The sequence below is a fragment of the Anopheles merus genome, chromosome 2L (assembly GCF_017562075.2).
Source record: "Anopheles merus strain MAF chromosome 2L, AmerM5.1, whole genome shotgun sequence".
Classification (NCBI taxonomy): domain Eukaryota; kingdom Metazoa; phylum Arthropoda; class Insecta; order Diptera; family Culicidae; genus Anopheles; species Anopheles merus.
Genome location: NC_054083.1, coordinates 38,841,285 through 38,860,188, shown reverse-complemented (window position 1 = coordinate 38,860,188; position 18,904 = coordinate 38,841,285). Strand labels below are relative to the sequence as shown.

The 18,904-nt window shown below is 49.6% G+C and overlaps 1 protein-coding gene across 9 annotated transcripts in view; it reads right to left on the bottom strand.

Moving 5' to 3' along the window:
- LOC121592147 (tyrosine-protein kinase Src42A) overlaps positions 1-18,904 on the bottom strand; it is an 89,360-nt gene that overhangs the window by 23,889 nt on the left and 46,567 nt on the right. For 3 of the 9 annotated variants that reach the window (XM_041913509.1, XM_041913511.1, XM_041913512.1), the window contains exon 2: positions 12,737-17,021. The exons of the other annotated variants lie outside the window; for them this stretch is intronic. In XM_041913509.1, the coding sequence (XP_041769443.1) occupies positions 12,737-16,365 (3,629 nt within the window). In that variant the 5' untranslated portion in view covers positions 16,366-17,021. The remainder of the gene's footprint in view (positions 1-12,736; positions 17,022-18,904) is intronic. 9 annotated transcript variants of the gene reach the window in all.

Genomic DNA, 18,904 nt, shown 5'->3' with positions numbered 1-18,904 from the left:
CGATTCTCTGACTCTGTTTTTTTTTTGTTGATGATGCTGACCACCAGATGATGCTGTTATTTGACGCTCCCCACGCATGGCCGATGGGGTGGGTTAGTTTATTGAACGGTGAGCGAGACAGATGGATTTCCAGGGCCGTCGTCGTCGCCCGGCGCGCGAAGAGATGGCGCCGGTAAGATATGCAGGAGAAATGCACGGGAGAGGAGGCAACTAGAGGGGCGCTTTTTTTCGTCTCTCCCCTCCATCCGACCCGAGGGCACCGAGGGAGGAGAAGGCGATGAACTAATTTCTCGTGTGTTGGGGAAATACGCCCTGCCTGTCACACGGTTCGGGGAATCGAAAGAAACACGCGCGTAAGCTTTGCGCCCCGGACGATGATTACGGCTGTCATTCGCGATGAACGCACAGATCTGTGTGTGGTTTAGAAGGTCCGGGTCCGCGTGAGCAATCCACCGTTTCCCGAGCCCCCGCCGTTTGTCGGTTCGCCGGAAGGAAGTTAGCATTAAGAAGGTGAAGGATAAGCACAGTTTTTCCCCGTGCCACAGCGATGTTGAGATGGAATTGTTGTTGTTGTTTGCCTACGTTTTATCACACAGCTGTGAATGGACGCAAAAGGGCTCGGAAAAAGGGTGTCATCTTTCGACCCACATATGGTTCCCGCACACACACACTAATGGTGAAAGTGATTTGGGTGCTTTTGTTGCGGGTTCGATCTGCGAGCCGAGAAATTACCTGGCAGTAATTCCGACGCCTGCGATTGTGTGGTTGCTTCTGCGGCACAAACAGAAAGAATGACATTTACAATTACTGTGAGTGTGCGTGTGTGTGTGTGTGTGTGTGTGTTTGGCACCATTATTATCTGCACAAACAACACGGCGGCGGCGGTGGTGACGAGTCGCCTGCGCCGCCACTTTCACGCCATAGACACCGCCATCAGTCAGCGAGGGGCGCAGTAGCTGCTGTGGCCGTGCTCATTATAAACCCATTTGCCGGGTTGGCTTATCGTTTGGCAGCGGCGAATGGGACTCGAATCGAACGGTAGCTGGGCGCAACAATTGGCAAAATTGTTTCAGATTGTGCAACACAAAAACGGAGCGCGAGCAACAAATAGACAATCGAAACATTCAAGCGTCGACACTGGGCTAAACACAATGCACGCAGCTCCCACAGTGTGGCATTTTTTCACCATTGCTGTACCATCATGAACTGTAAGCTCTGTTTCACCGTTGTGGATTGTTACCAGCGCGTCATAAATCTTGCCGGACAATTTGCCCAAAACTCTAATCTGTCCAGAGCAAAGGCTCACTGCATAGCGCGCGCGCTCGGTGTAATAATCTTGGCGCCGCCTGACACGTCACCAACTTTTGATTTGTGCCGACACAACTTTTGTCGATTTGTCGCCTTCGCCTTACGCCCGAAGGAGACATTGGTAAAGCGCATTTGCTGGAAGAAATTGAATTTCCACACATGAAGTCGTGCACGCCGTGGCACGCCGGGCAGCACGCGGATCGTGATTCGCACTAAATATAAGCAAATAACGAAACAAAAATAGGCAACGGCGTACGGCAACATAACAAAATCGCGCACCACACGGGTCGCGTCAGCTGACCACCACTGGGCTTAAACGCGGATTGCCCAGCCGCTGGTGGTAGCCACCAACGGGGGACCAACCTCCACCAAACCAAGGTGGCACAATGGTGCAGGTGCGGGCACAGGCCAGCAGTTGCGTAATGGGCCTATTGCGAGGTGGATAAATTTATCAACCTGTCAACGGTGGTATCGGTTATCGTTGCTGCTGCATCAGCGTCGTCGTCGTCGTCGTCGTCCACGCTGCACTTGAACCGCAAACCACAGTCGCACGGTGCAGTCCGCAGCTAGCTTGCTGGTACATTAACTACCCCTATCTTTAATGCTGCTGCAGTGAATATAATAATTGTGACGTCACCGGAATATCGCCGTGTAGTTTGAGCGGTTTTTGTTCTCTCCTGCGATGCCAAATCGCGTTTGCGATGCGTTGGAAATCCCAACACAGTCCGTCTTTTGCAAAGAACGGTGTTCTAAATGTCGGTTTCGCAAACATGGAAGAGAATTTGGCGGAACAGGTTTTGCGCTTCATAGAGGGGAAGCTTCGTTTTGAACACGCGAAAAATCCATGAGCGACAAGCGGGAAATAACCTTGCGTAGGTTGAGTGGAGTAAATGAAGGTTGTGCAATCTTTGTGCTAGCTTAGATAGATAATCATTTTCAACCGTTTTTGAGTCCAAATAAACGAAGTTGAGCTGCTTTAGAACATTGTTCAACTATAAGTAAACATTTGACGTTCTGCTGAAATACTGATGCTTATCTGAACTTCGTTCAATCGTAACTAACCAAATGAAACCCCTAAGTTGGTCAGTTTGCTGCATGGAGTTTAGACTTTTGTTTTTGCCTTTAGTTATAAAAAATAGTTTGAATTTATTTTCTAATAATTTATGTCACTTCCTCAAAACTGTTATTTGACTATTACTTTGATAAAAAAATCTATTTTCGCATAAAGCTAGAGCTTCTAGCGAAGTTCTAGCTTTATTTGAAAATGAACTATTTTTTGTGGTGTTTTAGGTGTATTTTTGTTTTTAGGAACTATTTTGATGTTTTTTTTAATTAATTAATCCATACCTTTTTCTAAATCGCACTTGGAAACTCGCATTTGGTTTAAACTTCCTAGGTGTCAGCCCATCAAAATTTGGCAAATTAAATAGAATTACCTAATCAGAGTTGCAAATGAAAGCTTTTTGCGAAGCTCTCCAATAGCTAAGTCAGTTTTGAGAATTTTAAATCCATCAATAATACATAGAAGCTCGAACATCTTAGGCCTTAACCTTAGCCAACGTAGCATTTCAAATAGCTTCTAAGGAATGACGAATATCTTCATATAAAATGCAGTCGATTTAAAAAAAACACCAAAATCGACCATCATGGCGTAAAGTCGTGCACATTCCATTTATCGAATTAATCACGTAGCAATTAGCGAGCGGTTGCAAAAAAAAAAAACGGATAAAATTGCGCTTCCGTCACCCTGCTGAGAAATTAAAACAGAAAAAGACACACACACAACGCTTCCTCGTAAGGCAAATTTCCATGTTTAAGCCACAGCAAAATGAATGAAATTTCCGCAGTAGCAAACCAGTCTCCTCCCCTTGACGCGCTCAAGAGGGAGAGGCAGCTAACAACACACCTAGCAACAGCTGCAACACCAGCACACCACACAACAATACCAGCTTCTAAACACTTCATTCATAAAAGTGTGATTTGCTGATGCACGCAACGTGGTGCACAATCTTGTGGGCTTGATCAGTTGATTTCTCTGCCTTCGAAAATCGGTCACGACAACACGAGGAGGCGGTGGTGGCAGAGCTCCAGAGAATAGCAAAGCAAGCGAACAAAAAACCCACCATGAATCACAAACCTGTGAGCGTCGCTCAATTAGCAGCACGGCGCGATGTAAACGCGACGAGCAAAAGGGTGTTGTTGGAGATGATATTAGGTGTGTTCTCTGCTCAGTCCGTTTGCACCTCGGCCAGAGCTTTTGCTTAACCAAACACACGCGATCACGCGTGAAACTTTAGCTCAATCGCTGTTGAATGTGAAGCGAAGTTTAGCCTTTTGTTCCTGTAAAACCCCAGCAGCGCGTCAATTGCATACTTCACACACCGTCCGGAAAGTGAAACTCGACAGTTGCACGGGCGACACACGTCGGTTGTACCAGAGCGCATAATACCTTCACTGTAAGCTACGAACGATTGTGTCCTTCGCCGCAGGCTCGAGCAGCACATGGCATTTTCGCGTACAAAGAACAAACGGGCACGGGGTTCGCGGCAAGCAAATTTACGGCAGCGACCTTACGTTTTGGCACAGTGGTACGGCTCATAAGCATGGCAACACTGAGTGGGCCAAAATGGAAACGACAAAAAAACAGAAAAACAACTTCTTAAACACGATAGATCTTCTCCTTCCCCTGCACCGTTGGAAAACCGTACCGATGAAATAGTACCAGTGCGAGGTTGCGGCCGCCAAACTCGGCTGTCCCGTGCCCCATGTCAGTCAGTCAGTCAGTCAAATACCCGGCTGTCTTGGACATGGCTCGATGCGATGGCTGACAACGTTGATGTATCGCATAAGTTATTCTTCACTATCGCTGCGCGCGCCCGCGTTTATAACCTGTCACACACACACACACACTTTGCGAGCGATGTGACCGTTTTCACCGTGTATATCCTTTGCAAACGTTGGCAAATGGATTTATGGTACCATCTCTCCAAGTCTGGCGGTCGTTCGTTGGTAGAAGAATGCATAAAAATGAAAGTTATTGATATGGCGCGAATTGACACGATGTCAAGTGGCAAGCGAACCAGTTTCCTTTCATTACAGTGAAGCGATAGTGCCGGAGGAATGGGAACTTAAATGTTGGTGATAAAAAAAAATACCAATGCTTTAAAAGCTAGTCGCATGCTTCGGGATTCGTAAGAAAATTTTGCAAAATTTTGCAACCTTCAACCAACTTTTTGTTTTAATTTTTTCCAAAATAATGATATTTGTTCAATCTATTTCAAACTATTTGAGAACATCATGTTCAACTTCACTTACACGACATGAACGTAAATGCAAAATGTTCGCTGATGCATCGTTAGCTGAGCTTGCCAACACGAAGGGTCATTCGCTTTACATCCGCACAGCTTCAACCCCGCTGCAACTTCCACTTCCGTCGAGCGATTTTCAAATACCCATTTGTTTTTGTTTCTCTGCTTTCCCTGCTCACCACCACAGAGCGGTTTAGCCGTACCATTAGAGCATATTTTAACGCTGCAAGGCATGCGGTGTCCCCTTGGTAAGAGAGCAAGCAGAAGGCGTATCCCTTCCCATATCTCGTCAATCATGAGCGTCAGCAATTCCTCCGACGAGCGGGCTCTCCGCGTGCGCATCGAAGCAATCGGAGATGAGACTTGTTTCCACAGCCCCCCAGCCGGGACCACATTGCTCATACCGCCGCAACAGCCGCACTGGGAGTATCCACTGGACGATAAATATGCAATAGATAACTAATAATATTTCCCCCGCCCAAACCACTGCTCCTTTCCAACAGGCGCCAGATGCTTCGTCGATCGTCGAACGCTTCCCAGCACAAATCGATCCCCCCACAACCCTGTGCCCCGCCGATCCGTTTGTTACCCGCCTGTCCAGGTTGGTTAGCTCAGGCGAGCGTGTGGAAAAAGTGGAGAAAGGTTGCAGCGGCCGTGTCACGGTTGCCAACCAGGCTCGCCGAGTAGACCGCGCCAGAAGTCAGGGCGCGGACCCGAGCGCCTGCTATTTTTAGCGATGCATTTTTTCTTTTCTAATTAAAATGCAGCAAATCGCCCGCTTTGATAAGCGACAGCCAGCGGGCAGGAAATGAGGTGCGCATCGAGCGAAGTGACATATGCTCGGGGAAAGGAAAGGGGTGGGGCTGGCTGGCTGGCTGGATAACTGCACTGTTTATAGTGCACGGATAATTAAACTGTTTTATCTTCACCATCGCCCAGACTCGGCCGCCAAACCGAGGCCACCAAAGGGCAGTGAGGAGTAAGGGGACCGTCTCTTTCGCTGCATTTCATTTACCCTTGGTATGTGTGTGTGTGTGCTTGGACAGCGTACGCGTCAGGACGCCCTCTTTGTCTGTGGAGAAGCGTTCAGGTTCGTCTCTCTCCTCGAACGAAAGCTCCTGCTTCAGTCACGGAGAATTATGCCCATTAAGTGAAAGATTAGCCACGTCCCAAGGTGTCCCAAGCAAAAAGGCCAGGGTCCGCTGGCAGGGCGACAACAGAGACTCCTCCAATCACCCTATGTTCCCTCTAAACTTCCCTACCATAGCGAGTACAGTGTCTTGCTGCTGCAAGAGGAGTGAAAAAATGCGTCTTCCCCCGTCATAAATAGGCGCGCGCGTTGCTTTGCCATCGATCTTTAGCAGCACACAGACTCTTTCTTTCGCGCACTTTTTTTTTCTTCAGCTCCCTCACGTATCTTCTAGCGCAGAAGAAATGCTTCCTCATCCTAACATCCTGGTTGGTGTGCCCGCGCTCGCGCATGCCATTTCTAATTACCATCAAACCGCACTGAATCGTCCGCCCCTGGTGTCCTCTCGTGCGCGGCAACTATTTTTAGCCAGAATGTGTCCGTGTCTCTGGTCACTCGATGTACGTAGAAAGAAATGTGCTGCGACACGATCAACCGCCCGTTGGCTGTGGTCGCGGAAACTGGTCGCGTGATCGATCGGTGCGCACCACGGTTTCCAAGTTTCCGAGCGCTTCTAAAAGCTCTGAACCATATCGGGTGTAGGTATTTTTAGCGGACCACCCGTAGCAGCAACCACCTTGCACGCACAACGCCACCGATGGTCATTATGGAAAGTTGGTGCAGTTGTCCTACATAGCGGCATCTCGGGCGGCATTTTAGACTGGCAGCTAAGGCTGATGTTTACAGATGTTAATGACGCGCACGGACGGATGGCAGACAGAACGGTTGTTGCTTGCTTGCTTGCTGAGGGGAATGTTTTCTTTTCGCTTGTGTTTGGTTTTGGTTTGGTTAAGCTTACCCGAGGAGATACACGAAGAGCCATACACTGAAAGGCACACGAAGGTTGGGAAAGGTAGGCAAACTTACCTAAAAAAGAGAAGAAATGCAAAAAAAAGAATGTCCATTAGTAATATATCCATAATCTTTTTATAATATTACATATTTCAGAAAATAAATTGCCCATATTACACCAATGATCCAATGGAATGATCAAATTTATCGAATGGCAGTGGTTGACGCCAAATTTTGGCTTTACAGCACTAGTTTTTGACCCCAAGGCATCCTTTTTTTTGACTCTAACGCACATATATTTGGCTGTAAGTCAACAATGGTTGACTCTTGTAGGAATCACTATAATTTTACAAGTTATTTGAGCAGATTTATGACAATTACAATTTTAACAATTGTTCAATAAACAGTACAATAATCGATAAATTCATTTAAACGTTTAGAAAAATGCTAATACACTAAATGAAAATTAAAATACTATAATAAAATATCAACGCATTATTTACGTCTGAAATACATGCCAATTTTTTCACTCCATTAAAACATACAAAATTGGCGTAACAATTTAATATTTCAAATTCTATCCATTAAATTATTAATGTTTTAACTTTAATTGAATTATTTTGGAACACACAGTTTGGAATTTTGTAAATAAAGCGATTGACTCACAGTCAAATTGATGCCTCAAAGACAAAACCTGAGGCACACTGTCAAACATTTGTGCCTCACAGACAAAAACAGATGAAAAAAAAAAGTTATGACAACGGCAGTAAAACGTAAAAGAAATAAATAAAAAGTACTAAAAACAATTAATTAGAAAACGTATGTTGAACATTTTCAAACTCTCAAAACAACAAAGACATAAGTACTATACAAGTCTTCTATCAAGAGCATCACACACGCCTGGCGTTCTGAAAATAGAAAGTATTGAAAGGGAACACAAGCATGCAGGGCGTTGTTCTGCGCGAAGATGTCGTAATAAAGTAGCTACAAAGTATTGCCCGCTGATCATTATCCTATGGCTACACAGTGTTGGTTGCGTGTGTAACATTATGCACGCGTATGCCCATTAACATAAGGATATTAATTTACCTCATCATTCTACCGCCGCCTTCTTCCCAAACCCCCACCAAACGACCTCTAACGCAGCAGTGAAAAAAGGAAAACCGTTCTATTCTTGGAAACCGATCGCCCCGCGAGGTTCATTTGCCCTGGGCAAAGGGTATTATACCTCGCGAGATTTTCCACCCCGCTTTCCATCCCTTTTTCCCTGTGTCCCTCGATCTCCTGTAATCACATAAAGAGAACACTTTTGTGTTGTACGTGTGCTTTAATCGCAGCGGTTAAAGGGCCCCGCGTGATTCCTTTTTTTTTCGTCACGTATCGTAAGCGCAAGATGCGAACAGAGGGAACACATCACACACACGTCCCCTCCCTCCTCCTCTCTTTCCACCACCCCATCAACACACCATGTGTTCGCGTTATAAATTATGATTCGTTTAATGTGATCTGATGCCCTCCGATCAGTGCGCGAACAAAACGGGGCACACTATTCTGACGGTGAGCAGCATCATTTCCATTGCATCATTCTGTCCCCGCTATGCGCGCGCGCGCGCGAAGAAAACCAAAACAAAGAGGCATACACAAACGCGCGAAGCCAAACGATCGCAAAACGCAATGTAGTCGGGTTCCACAGCCCTTTCTCCCCATCCACGGGAGGATGATGTTCTTGACCGGGATCCGGGATGGAAGGAAGACGAAGACGACCATCACCCATTAGCAACGCGCGCAACCAGAACACAACGGCATCGCGAAGGCGCACCCGCCGCCGAGGCTCTGCAAAAAAAAAAATGGAAGGAAAAAACATTGCCCGATGGTGCAAGCGACGAACCTCGCGTGGTGTTACTGCACTCGATGGCCGATGCACTCCCCCCGATAGCTGGTGCATTGTGCCGCGGATGGATGGAGTCGTTTGCCGTGCTGCAGCAGCAAAAAAAGCAGGGAGAAATAGAGGGCAAACGAGTGCCGTCGGTGCTGCTGCAACTGGTTTCGAGGCGGAGGCTAAAGTATGTTTATTGGCCGTATTCCTTCTGCCGATGTTTCCCCGCGTGTCCGTGTCCGGAGGAGAGGAGGCTGTGTCGCTTTGTCTTCCCTGCAGCAATGTGCATCGCAAGGCGATCGATGGCATAACCTTTTTTTACCTTTCCCCCATTGCCCACACCGCCTGCGGGGAACGGGATGCTTTTGCTCGTTGCATCCGGAAAGTGTTGTGCGCTCGCGGATGAAGCCACACAGCGGCAGCAGCAACAACGGCACCAACCGGGCTGAATCTCTTCGGCGTAGCCGCGTACCATTGCATAATAATGCTACCATCCCTCCTTGCTCCGGAGTGTTCGGAGTGCCGGTCGAGTCATCGATACGTGTCCATCCGGATGGGATGCGATACAATAGCGCCTAGGCACGGGGCACGATGACGCACGGCACCGGCCACATAATCATAGTCGCAGTGAAAAACCAAAAGGGAAAATAAATTCTGCCGTTAGGAGTTGATGCACTCTCTCGCTCGGCAACGTTCGTCGGTTGCTTCCAGCAGAGCCCATGCTTCTTCTAAGTGCATGCTATTCTGCGCTGATACTATCCGCGTCCGTAAGGTCTATTAAAAGCATAATGGCTTCCAATCGAGGGGCCAACAGCCCTCTCGACCGGGCGAAAGGGCCTTCCCATTACAATACATTTGCTACAACCGAACCGGGTTCATTGTTGATTATCGTAGACATAAATGCAGCATTCATTTCCAGCATTGCTGGAATTCTCTAACAACAACACCGACACAGCAGCCAAACACCGAAGCGTTCGATAACATGTGTGCTTTGCGATCGCTGGTGGGTATAGGAAAATCCCTCCGCTGCCCTCATTAGAATAAAATTCTCGTTTTGGCTTGAAACCGGTGCATTTTCGGCGGCTGTCCGATAACCGATGAGGGTGTAATATTTCCAGTTTAATCGGTCGCATACCACGCCATACAAATGTGAGGGGGTTCGTCGCTTGAATTAACATAATACGCGCAGCACTGGGGAAACGTAATACGCCATTAAGAAAGGAACCAGTCGCGCACCGTTACCGTTGCGTTTCCGGGAGCCAGTAATGGCGGAGGGGGAAAAAGGGGACAGAAAATGCTCTCGCACCTTTCTCCCTCCGCGGCGGACTCACCGCCGCATTTGCTAGAGCTGGCCTAATTTTGGTGGTGCATTTCTTTTGTGTGAACCACGGCAAGCAAGAGCAATTCGATCGAGAGGAGTGAAGAAGAAAACCAAAAACGGCAGCACCATTCAGTGGGGATGCCGCGGTGCGCAATCTCAGCAGTGCCCCGGAGCGAAAGTGTCATGTTTAATGAAAAAGCACACAAAGAAAAGTGCAACCAGTTTTGTGCAATTTTCTATTGCCCTTACCCACCCGAGACGGAGCTTCATCGCTCATGGCGGATGCATTTGCTCACACCACCAGCAGCTTTAAGAATGAAAGTCATTTTCGTTTAACCTACATTAACCGTCCATTATGCTCAACCGGAGATATGATGCGCCTCCCGAACACGCTGGCCGCTCTAGTGAAAGCGACACACAAGGTAAGTGATTAATCTCTGTCGGCCGAGCAACAGCAAGTCCGGCAGTGTGGTGGGTTCAGCAATCAAAGTTATTAAAAAAAAAACACCAGCAAATATTACTACCACATTCCTTTCATCACCTTTCGTCGAATGAATAATCGTCAACAGCAGCAGCAGCAGATCGTTTTGTCACGAATCCACGATCCGTTGGATCATTTACCGTGTCAACACATTTGTAATAATCAACGCGCTACAATCATTGATCGAGCTGACTGTGTGTTTGTTTCTTACGAGGATGAGCGCAATTTACATCGAGATTCAAAAACAGACGCATCCCATGGCGAGAGAAAATTACGCTTTCCCTTAACTTGTTTCCAACATTACGTACGATTGGTCAGTTTCAAGATGGGCAAAGCAAAAGGCTCTTAGCTTGTGTGTTGTATTAATCATTTAAGGAAGCTTAAAATTGATTGACCACCATTAGGCACAAACTTAACCAACGCACAACCAATCGCTAATTAAATAACAATATTGTCCTGCTGTGTGGGACAGTGAGTGAATTGTTACGAAAGTCCTTGACAACTTGTCGTCGGCCCGCCGACACTTGTACGGACGATTTCCATTTCCGTACGGATATGCTGCTTCGTCGGGGGACAAGGTGCGTGCGTGCACAGAAAGGTCATGCCCGTGGCACAAACCCCCAGCCATGGTGGTGTCTTGTTTCCTGTCGTTAAATAATCGACCAATCGAACGAACACACACTGGAGGACAGAAAAGTGATAATACTGATACGGCGTGTACACTTTTGCTCGATGTTGGAGCGATTGTGGAGTGCACCAGATGCAAGGGAGAAACCAAAACAACTCCAAAACCAGAAGAAGGATGCATCGATTCTGGTGGTTGGGAAACACGGGAAACCCCTCAAGCGCGAAGGGAACGACGAAACAAAAACCTGTTCTGCAGCAGCCGAAATGTGGACAGCCCCAGCAGTGTGTCCAACGGGCTATCAATATTTACTTGGGCGACCATCAACCCAACGACCAACCAACCCAACAGGCGATCCCGTGTTTCCAGTTTTGCTCGGAACGTTTTTCGGGCTATTAGCCAAGCCAAGCGCGCCAGGAGAAAAAAGCAACCGAAGTAAAGAAACCCACAAAATAAAACTGGAAATCAAACTCCAAGCAGCACCGTGTATCGGAAGGAAGAGGAAAGAATCGGGGCGTAAAACGTTTTCGATGCCTTTTTGACGCTGCGCAAGGCCGCACTGAGTGCGTTTGCCCATGAAAGGAGGTCCGGGGCACTCAGGGCCAAGATCATGTTTTATCCCTTCTCAGAAAAATTAATATTTAACAACACCAGCCCCATCCCCGCAGTACGCCCAAAAACCGATCACGTTTTTTTTCGTTCTTCTTGCGCATGCTGGCAACTCATTTTTTCCCTTCTTTCGTTTCGCATATTTTCTGTATGTCCCACTTTGCTGCCCTGAAGGTAAGAAGAGAGAAGGTTTGTCGTTTCTTCTTCTCCTGTTGAGGTTGAATTTTTGTGGTCAACCAACTGCACATCTCGCTCGAACCTGCCAGAAACGTGTCAGAATGGAGAGTTTAAGAAAATAGCAATTCCTTTTTTCGAACAAGCGGGGGCAAACAGGAGGGCTTAAGATTGCATCCAAGGGCCCACACCAATACCAAAACCTAATGAAGAACACCGTACCGCGCAGCCGGAGCAAGCAGAATATCGAGCCATTTGGGCTTTTGGAAACAATTTTTAATTTTCATTTGGCCGTAGGGAAGAGTAATAACTTTTCATTTCGTTTTGGTGGTGTATATTTACGAGTTTGCCCGATGGGGCTGGTAGGCAACAGAACAAACCGGTCCTCGGCCGGCGGGTGCATTATTCATATTTATTTCCTTTGCAGAAGATGCTTCTGCAACACAATAGGGCATTGAGGAGCATTAAGGTGGAGTAGCCAAAAGCACCCCATGCCGTGATTTTGAGCGTTTAAAATCGAATGCACCACCACCAAGCCCCGAGCGAAGATGGTGATGCTGATCGTACTGCAAAATTTGGATGCTTTTTTTTGCAAAAATGTTGCACCGGCAAAGGTCAGAGTCCTGCCGGCCGGAGGCCGATTATTTATGTGATCGGTTTAGCAGTGCTTAAAATAGCCCCAAAAATGAAGCATAAATTGACCATCCGGAGCTAATTTATTCTTCGGATTGGGCGGAAATGAATGTTGAGCAGGGTGAAAAGCGAACCATGAGAGTTTCTGTGTGATTTAATTTTCAATTTGAAATGAATTTAAAGAAACAGAAAAAACAGTGACACGTATTACACTAAAACATATTACAGAACCTTTTGTTGGGAAAACAAATAATAGTTAATTAATTTTGATAACAACGACCATGCGCCTCCATTTCATAATAAAATGTATTCAAAACTTTTTAAAACCATTTTCCTCCATTTCCATAATTTTAGAACACTCTTCATAAAGATCAAAAGCATACAATATAAACCATTCACCCCCCAAAGCGCTCTACTTACGGTTTCTCGTTGAGAAATTCGCCGCGCGTAAACTCGGACAGCCGCCTCGTGCTCTTCTTCTGCTCGCCCTTGCGCATCGGCATGATCAGTGGGGACAGCTTGCGGATCGGCCCACTGAGCCCGCTGGCCGCATCGTGCACGTGCTTGCTCCAGCGCGCCGTACGCGACAGCTTCTTCGGCGCAAGCATGTCCAGCGAGTTCGATTTAAAGATCGTCCCGGGCTGAACGACATCCGCCGCCGAAGCTAACTGCCGCCGACCGGGCACATCCAGCAGATGGTGCTGCTGCTGCTGCGGCCGGGTCGGTTGCAGCGGTTCCAGCACCTTCACTGCACCAACCTCCACCATCGCTCCTGCTTCACCCGTTTCGCCAACAACTTCGTCGATCTTCGTACAGAGCGCCAACGCGACGGTGGCCGATTTGCGCATCTTTCCGATGCGCGCGTACAGCTCATCGACCGACAGCTGATGGCGCTGGACCTGCTGCTGGGCGGCCCGCAGCTTCGCCGTGGCGCTCTTGTACAGGTCCTCATCGCTGGCCGCTATCTGCTTCAGCCGGGCACTGTCCAGCCGGGGCTCTTCGGCCGGCGCTGTGAGGCTAACCGTTGGGCAGGAAACCTTCGGCGACGGCGAGTGCGACGAGCTGTAGGAGAGAATGTTCGAGAAGCGGCGCGTTCGCGTTGGCTTTCTCGCTTGCCCAACGGATTTCGGTGTCGTGTAGTCGGGTGACGGTGGTGCCGTATCGTCACCAGTCTTTTGGGCAGCAGCTCCTTCCAGGGAACTCCCCTTGGCAGGGGTTGCTGTACCGATCGGCGCTAGATTCAGCTCGTTGCGATCGTTCTCATTGCTCAGGTGCAGCTCCTCCTCGGTGATCTTCTTCACCAGGAACCGATTCTTGCCGGCCTTATCCTTCGGCGAGGCCGCCGGATCGGCCGCCTTCTTCGAGTGGATGATGTCGTAGATCGTGGACAGCGTTGGCGGCGGCGGAGCATCGTCCGTACCGGCGGGCGCAGACTTCTTCCTCGCGCTCGTCCCTATTGGCAGCTGCTGCTGGTGCTTGCCCTGCAGTATGTCGTAGATCGTGCCCAGCTTCACCGAGCCGTAGTGCGTGGCCGTACCGCCGACCTTCCGCTTCGCGTACTTCTCCGACAGTGCGCGCTTGCGCAGAAAAACGTCCTCGGCCGCGTCCGACTTGCGGTGCAGTATCTCGTAGATCGTGCCGTACGTCATGTACTTGTCGTACCGCTTGTACGCCTTGCTGCCGTACGAGATCAGCTTGTCGTAGATCTTGTAGTTCTTGCGGTAGATCTCATCGGCCGTCCGCCGCGTGAGCGCCAGCTGGCCCAAATCCTTGATCAGCGGACTTGCCGCCGTCCCTGCCGATGACTTCCGATCGCTGCGCAGAATATCGTAAATGGTGCTCCCCTTCACCAGCTCCCGGCCCGACGCCGACCGCTGAATGTCTGCTGCGGGCGTACCGCCACCGCTCGCCGTCGGCGGCTTCTTCAGGCTGAGGCGTCGCGAGTTTTTGCGCTTCATCTTAAACAAGTTGCCGACTGCCGAGGCGCCCGTTATGGTGCTGGCGGCCGATGCGGGCAGCGTTGCCGCTCGTTGCGCCCGCGCATCCTGCTCCTCCTCCTGCTGCTCCCTTGACTCCCGGTCCGGCTCCTCCTCGGCCGTCGTCTTCAAACTGCTAAAGCTAGTATCACAAATTTTGACTAACGCCTTGAACTCCTCGTATGACTTGCGGCGCGCCTTCACGCTCTCCTTCTCGTCCACGCTCGGCAGCGGCAGGCCGGCCGTGTTGCTGGCCCGTCCAGCGTGCCCAACAGCGTCACTGGCCGGTGCTGCTGCTGCCGCCGCCGCCACCGCCGTCTCCTGCCGGAACAGCGACTTGAACTCTTCGTACGACTTGCGCCGATTGCGCGACTGCGTCACCAGACACTCTTTGATCTGCACCTGCGACAGATCGTTCAACCGATCGTTTCCATCGTCTTCCTCCTGCTCACTGCTGGCACCACCCTTCGGTTGGCGTTCCTCCACCGCGCTTTGCTGCTGTTGCTGTTGCTGTAGCTGCTGCTTCAGCTGCTGCCGCTGCTGCTGATCGATGAAGCCCGAATCCATCGAGCTGACGGTGCAGGTCGAGTCGAAGCTTGTCTTCCTGCTCGTGCTGCCGAGCGGCGGGTGCTTGAGCGGCGAACCGGACGCGCCGGAGATGAAAATTTCCGGCACTGCCGGATTGGCGCCGACTTCCTCCTCCACCACCAGCTGCTGCTGCCTGTCGCGCGGTTTGCTGGTGCGCATGCGCCGTCCCTCCACCATATGGCCGCTGCGCCGCAGCGCGTCCAGGCGCGACTTTAGCTTCAGCTTCTTGTTGACCGTCGCGTACACTGGCGAACCTTCGGCGAAGTGTTTCTTCTTGCTGCCACCACTATTACCACCGCCACCGCCATCCGGGACAGTGGTAATACCTGCTGGCGTAGTGTCTCCCGCACCAACAACACCACCGCCACCACCGGATCGATCACTTCGGCTGGAGCTTTTGCGTATGACCGGGCGACGGCTTTTGGTGATTTTGTAATTGATGAAGCGCTTAAAGTACAGGTTGGAGATGCTGTACACTGGGTCGCAGTAGAGGCGCGCCTTCGCCCGCCCGTTCAGTACGCGCGACAGCAGCTTGGAGCTGTTGTTCAGTGCGGTTAGGCTGCGCGTGCGCTGGCTGGGCAGGTTGGAGCAGCTGGACGTTGGGTCGTTCATGCATTTGGCACAGCACAGAAATTCGTACAACAGCTCGGGCCCGAGCGGTTCGGCACCAAGCGACGAACCTCCGCTTCGCTCCAAAGCTCCCTGCTGTCGTTCGCCATCACGGTGCTCCTGCTGCCGCTCTTCACCGTCCGCGGGGTTAGCAGCGTCGTCGATTGGAAAATCAATCATCTCCTGCTGCTCACCAGCACCTAAACGATCGTCTCGAGCGTCTGTCGCTTCTTCTACGCCTCCTCCACTGGTTCGCCTATGCTGCACCTCATCCTCGTCCTGCTGTCGAGGTACCGTTGCATTCGCCCGATCCGGATCAATGTCCCCCCGGCCGTCCAGCTGCTGTTCGAGCATGACGCGCAGCTTCTCGGCCGCCTCGAGCCGCCGCCTCCTATCACTACCAGCCGCTGCTGTTGCTGCTGCTGCTATTCTATCAGACTCATCGCTGCTGTCGCTACTGCTACTATTATGATTATTACAGTCTCCTCCTTCCACCCCGTCGACCGGCGACGGTTGTTCACAATTATTGGCAGCAGGCCGATAGGGCAGAATTGATTTATGATTGCCGGCCGCTGGTAGTAGCAGCTCGCCATTTGCTGTGCTGTTGTTGCCAGCGGCTGCAGCGGCAGCCACCTCCTTCCCTGCCTTACCCTCGATCACCATGCTGCCGATGGAGAGGCCGCAGTCGAGCAGGACGATGGCACCGTCGGTCGGCAGCAGCAGCCGGCCCTCCGACGCCGCATTGATCAGCTCCTTCATCGCGAGCACATGCTTCTCGGTGATGTTGCCCTGCAGCTGGATGCCCTGCAGCGCGAACGGTTGCTTCTTTTCCGACGAGTTCGGGTCCGAGCACCAGACGACCGGTACCGCGGACATGGCGGCTGACGGCGAGAAGGATCCGCGCTAAAATATGAAATAGAGTTCGATTTCGGGGCGCGGCCCCGCACACAACGCGCCTGGTGTACTGCGCTCACTCACTTACTCGCTACACTGTACTGCAACTGCTCTGTTGCTACTAAGGCACTGAACTCCGAGGGTGAAATTACACACTTTGATCACTTCCACAGCGTGGCACAACGAATCAGTCACATTTGAATGGGTCACAATCGTTGCGGATCGATCGAATGGAATTATGGTTGGGTGGGCACTGATATTGGCGGTTGGTGAATTCACGCGGTCCTCTTTCTTTCCCTTTGTAAGATGCTTTTTTAAATTATGTTTTAATGCACTGCGCCCACACGACCAATATAATAAGGGAGCACTAGCACACACTCACAAACAGGACACATACAAACACACACTAGGAACAAAACGTAGCAATTCCTTGCAGGAACTACGAGCTAATGGCAAGATGGTTACAGGATTCGTATCACTGCTTTTCGATTGTACTTTGCACGTGTATGAGAGAGAAAAACAGGGTTCGTTGCTTTGTCGTCGTCGTTGCACCAAAAAAAAAAAACACTTGCTATCACACTATCACGTTCTGCACGTTCGTAGAGGCCACAGAGCGATGGACGATGTTACTGTGGGTTCTGTGGGTACACACGACGCAATTTGTGAAATTGCGGGAGCATTAAAATGATTAGTTACGATGTCGTAATGCTTCGATCGTCGACCCCATCCCCGACGCGGTGGGAGCATTAGCGTGTGTACGTGTTACCGCGGCGCAGACCTACTTTCGAACCTCGATCAGTTGGGAGACTAGATCCTTAAGTCGCTGTACGCGCCTTCGTTTGCGGCATTATTTGTGCAATGTATTACGATCGAACACTACTCAACCTACTTCGCGCTTTTATGTGCATTAACACGGGACGAGTGTGTGTGTGGAGTGAGCTGGCTGTAAATCTAAATATAGATCCGACGGGGGAGCAGCTAGTTTGGTATGCAGTAGGAGCACGCCATGTGGTGGAGGAGACTTCAAATTCATTCATCCGCGCGGAAGGTTCAAACTGCTGCTGAAATTGCCAAAACTTATCTAACATGACTAATTGCGAGACACCATCTTGGGCGGTGCTGTGGGCAGGTGGGTTTAATCGTGTCTCCTACCCCGATGGGAGGGTGTGTGCGCGCCATGGCGCCATTTATGATAGTCCACCAACGCTTGTCGAGTGTTTGAAATTCAGCAACGACTGCCCGCGATTATCGTGTTTATTGCCCAAACATGGCGAATTCATCGCTTTGTTTCAACCGGGAAGGGGATGCATTTTGCATCTATTTCACTCAATTGTGCTAATCCGTTTGATGTAACCATAAAGTTTACTTCTTGACATCAGGTCCACTCAATATTTAATACGGCAAGGTCACTCTTATTGAATAATAGACAAAAAACGCTAAACAAGGTAGCTGATGTAACAAAAAGTGCGTTATTGCAGGGATCTCTGCTTTACTATTGCAAATGTGCCCTATTGGACACATTTCAAAAAGATTAGCAAATAATTTCCCATCGCTTGAATTTGAAATTTGTCCGAAAGGAAAATTTGGGATCGTGTCAACAAGCGACGAACCCCGTTAGTTCACTTTTTAAAAAACTACTGCAACGACATCCTTAAAAAAGTACTAAGGAACACTGAAAATGGAGGTTGTATCCCCTCCGCTGTGTAACCCAGAGATTGATCCATAGGATTATTGTCTATTCTATATGATAGATGGCAAATTTGTTTTGAAATTTTACGATTTTGTATAACACCAATAGAAAAGTACAAAAATAGTGTGCAAAGAGTGACCTAGATCTCAAAATCACTATAATCTCAAATAAAATATCCCAAACAATGCTGATTTCAGTCAAAGAAGAATATTACGCAGCCGAAAAGAAGAATGAAGCCACAAATTAAGTAACGACAGATAATTTATGAAATAATGCCAACCGCAACGCCTCGCCCCACTCCGCCTCCGCACAACTAGGACGGCGCTATTATCGGTCGATGATTTGTGCACCGACCTGATGCACATCCAATTCGAGGCGATGCCATTATTTGCCTATCGGTGCGATATAATTGGTGGCGTGCAGTGCCTTCCCAAAACCACGACCCGCTGCAAGGGAAACCGAACGCACACTCACACATACACATACACGAAACGTGCTTACCGCGTGATCAGGTGAAACCCCTTCAAGCCTGCCAGTGGTGCTGCGTACTTAGTATTCCGGCAATGAGATCTACTAAAGCAGCTCCCACCACCCGTGCGGCGGCCCATCACTCACGCCCTGGCTACCGTTATTAACCCTGCGCAGGTACCCCGATTTGGCATTGCAATGCTACACAACAACAGCGCGCTCGGCCATTTCGGCTGCCTCTTCCTGTCTCCCAGCCAGCATTATTATACGGCGATGCAATCCGACGGCTGGTGGTGGCCGCCGTCGGGCGAAGCATGTACGCGCGTTCGGCCATGGATCGACGGTGAAATAAAGCTAAACTAA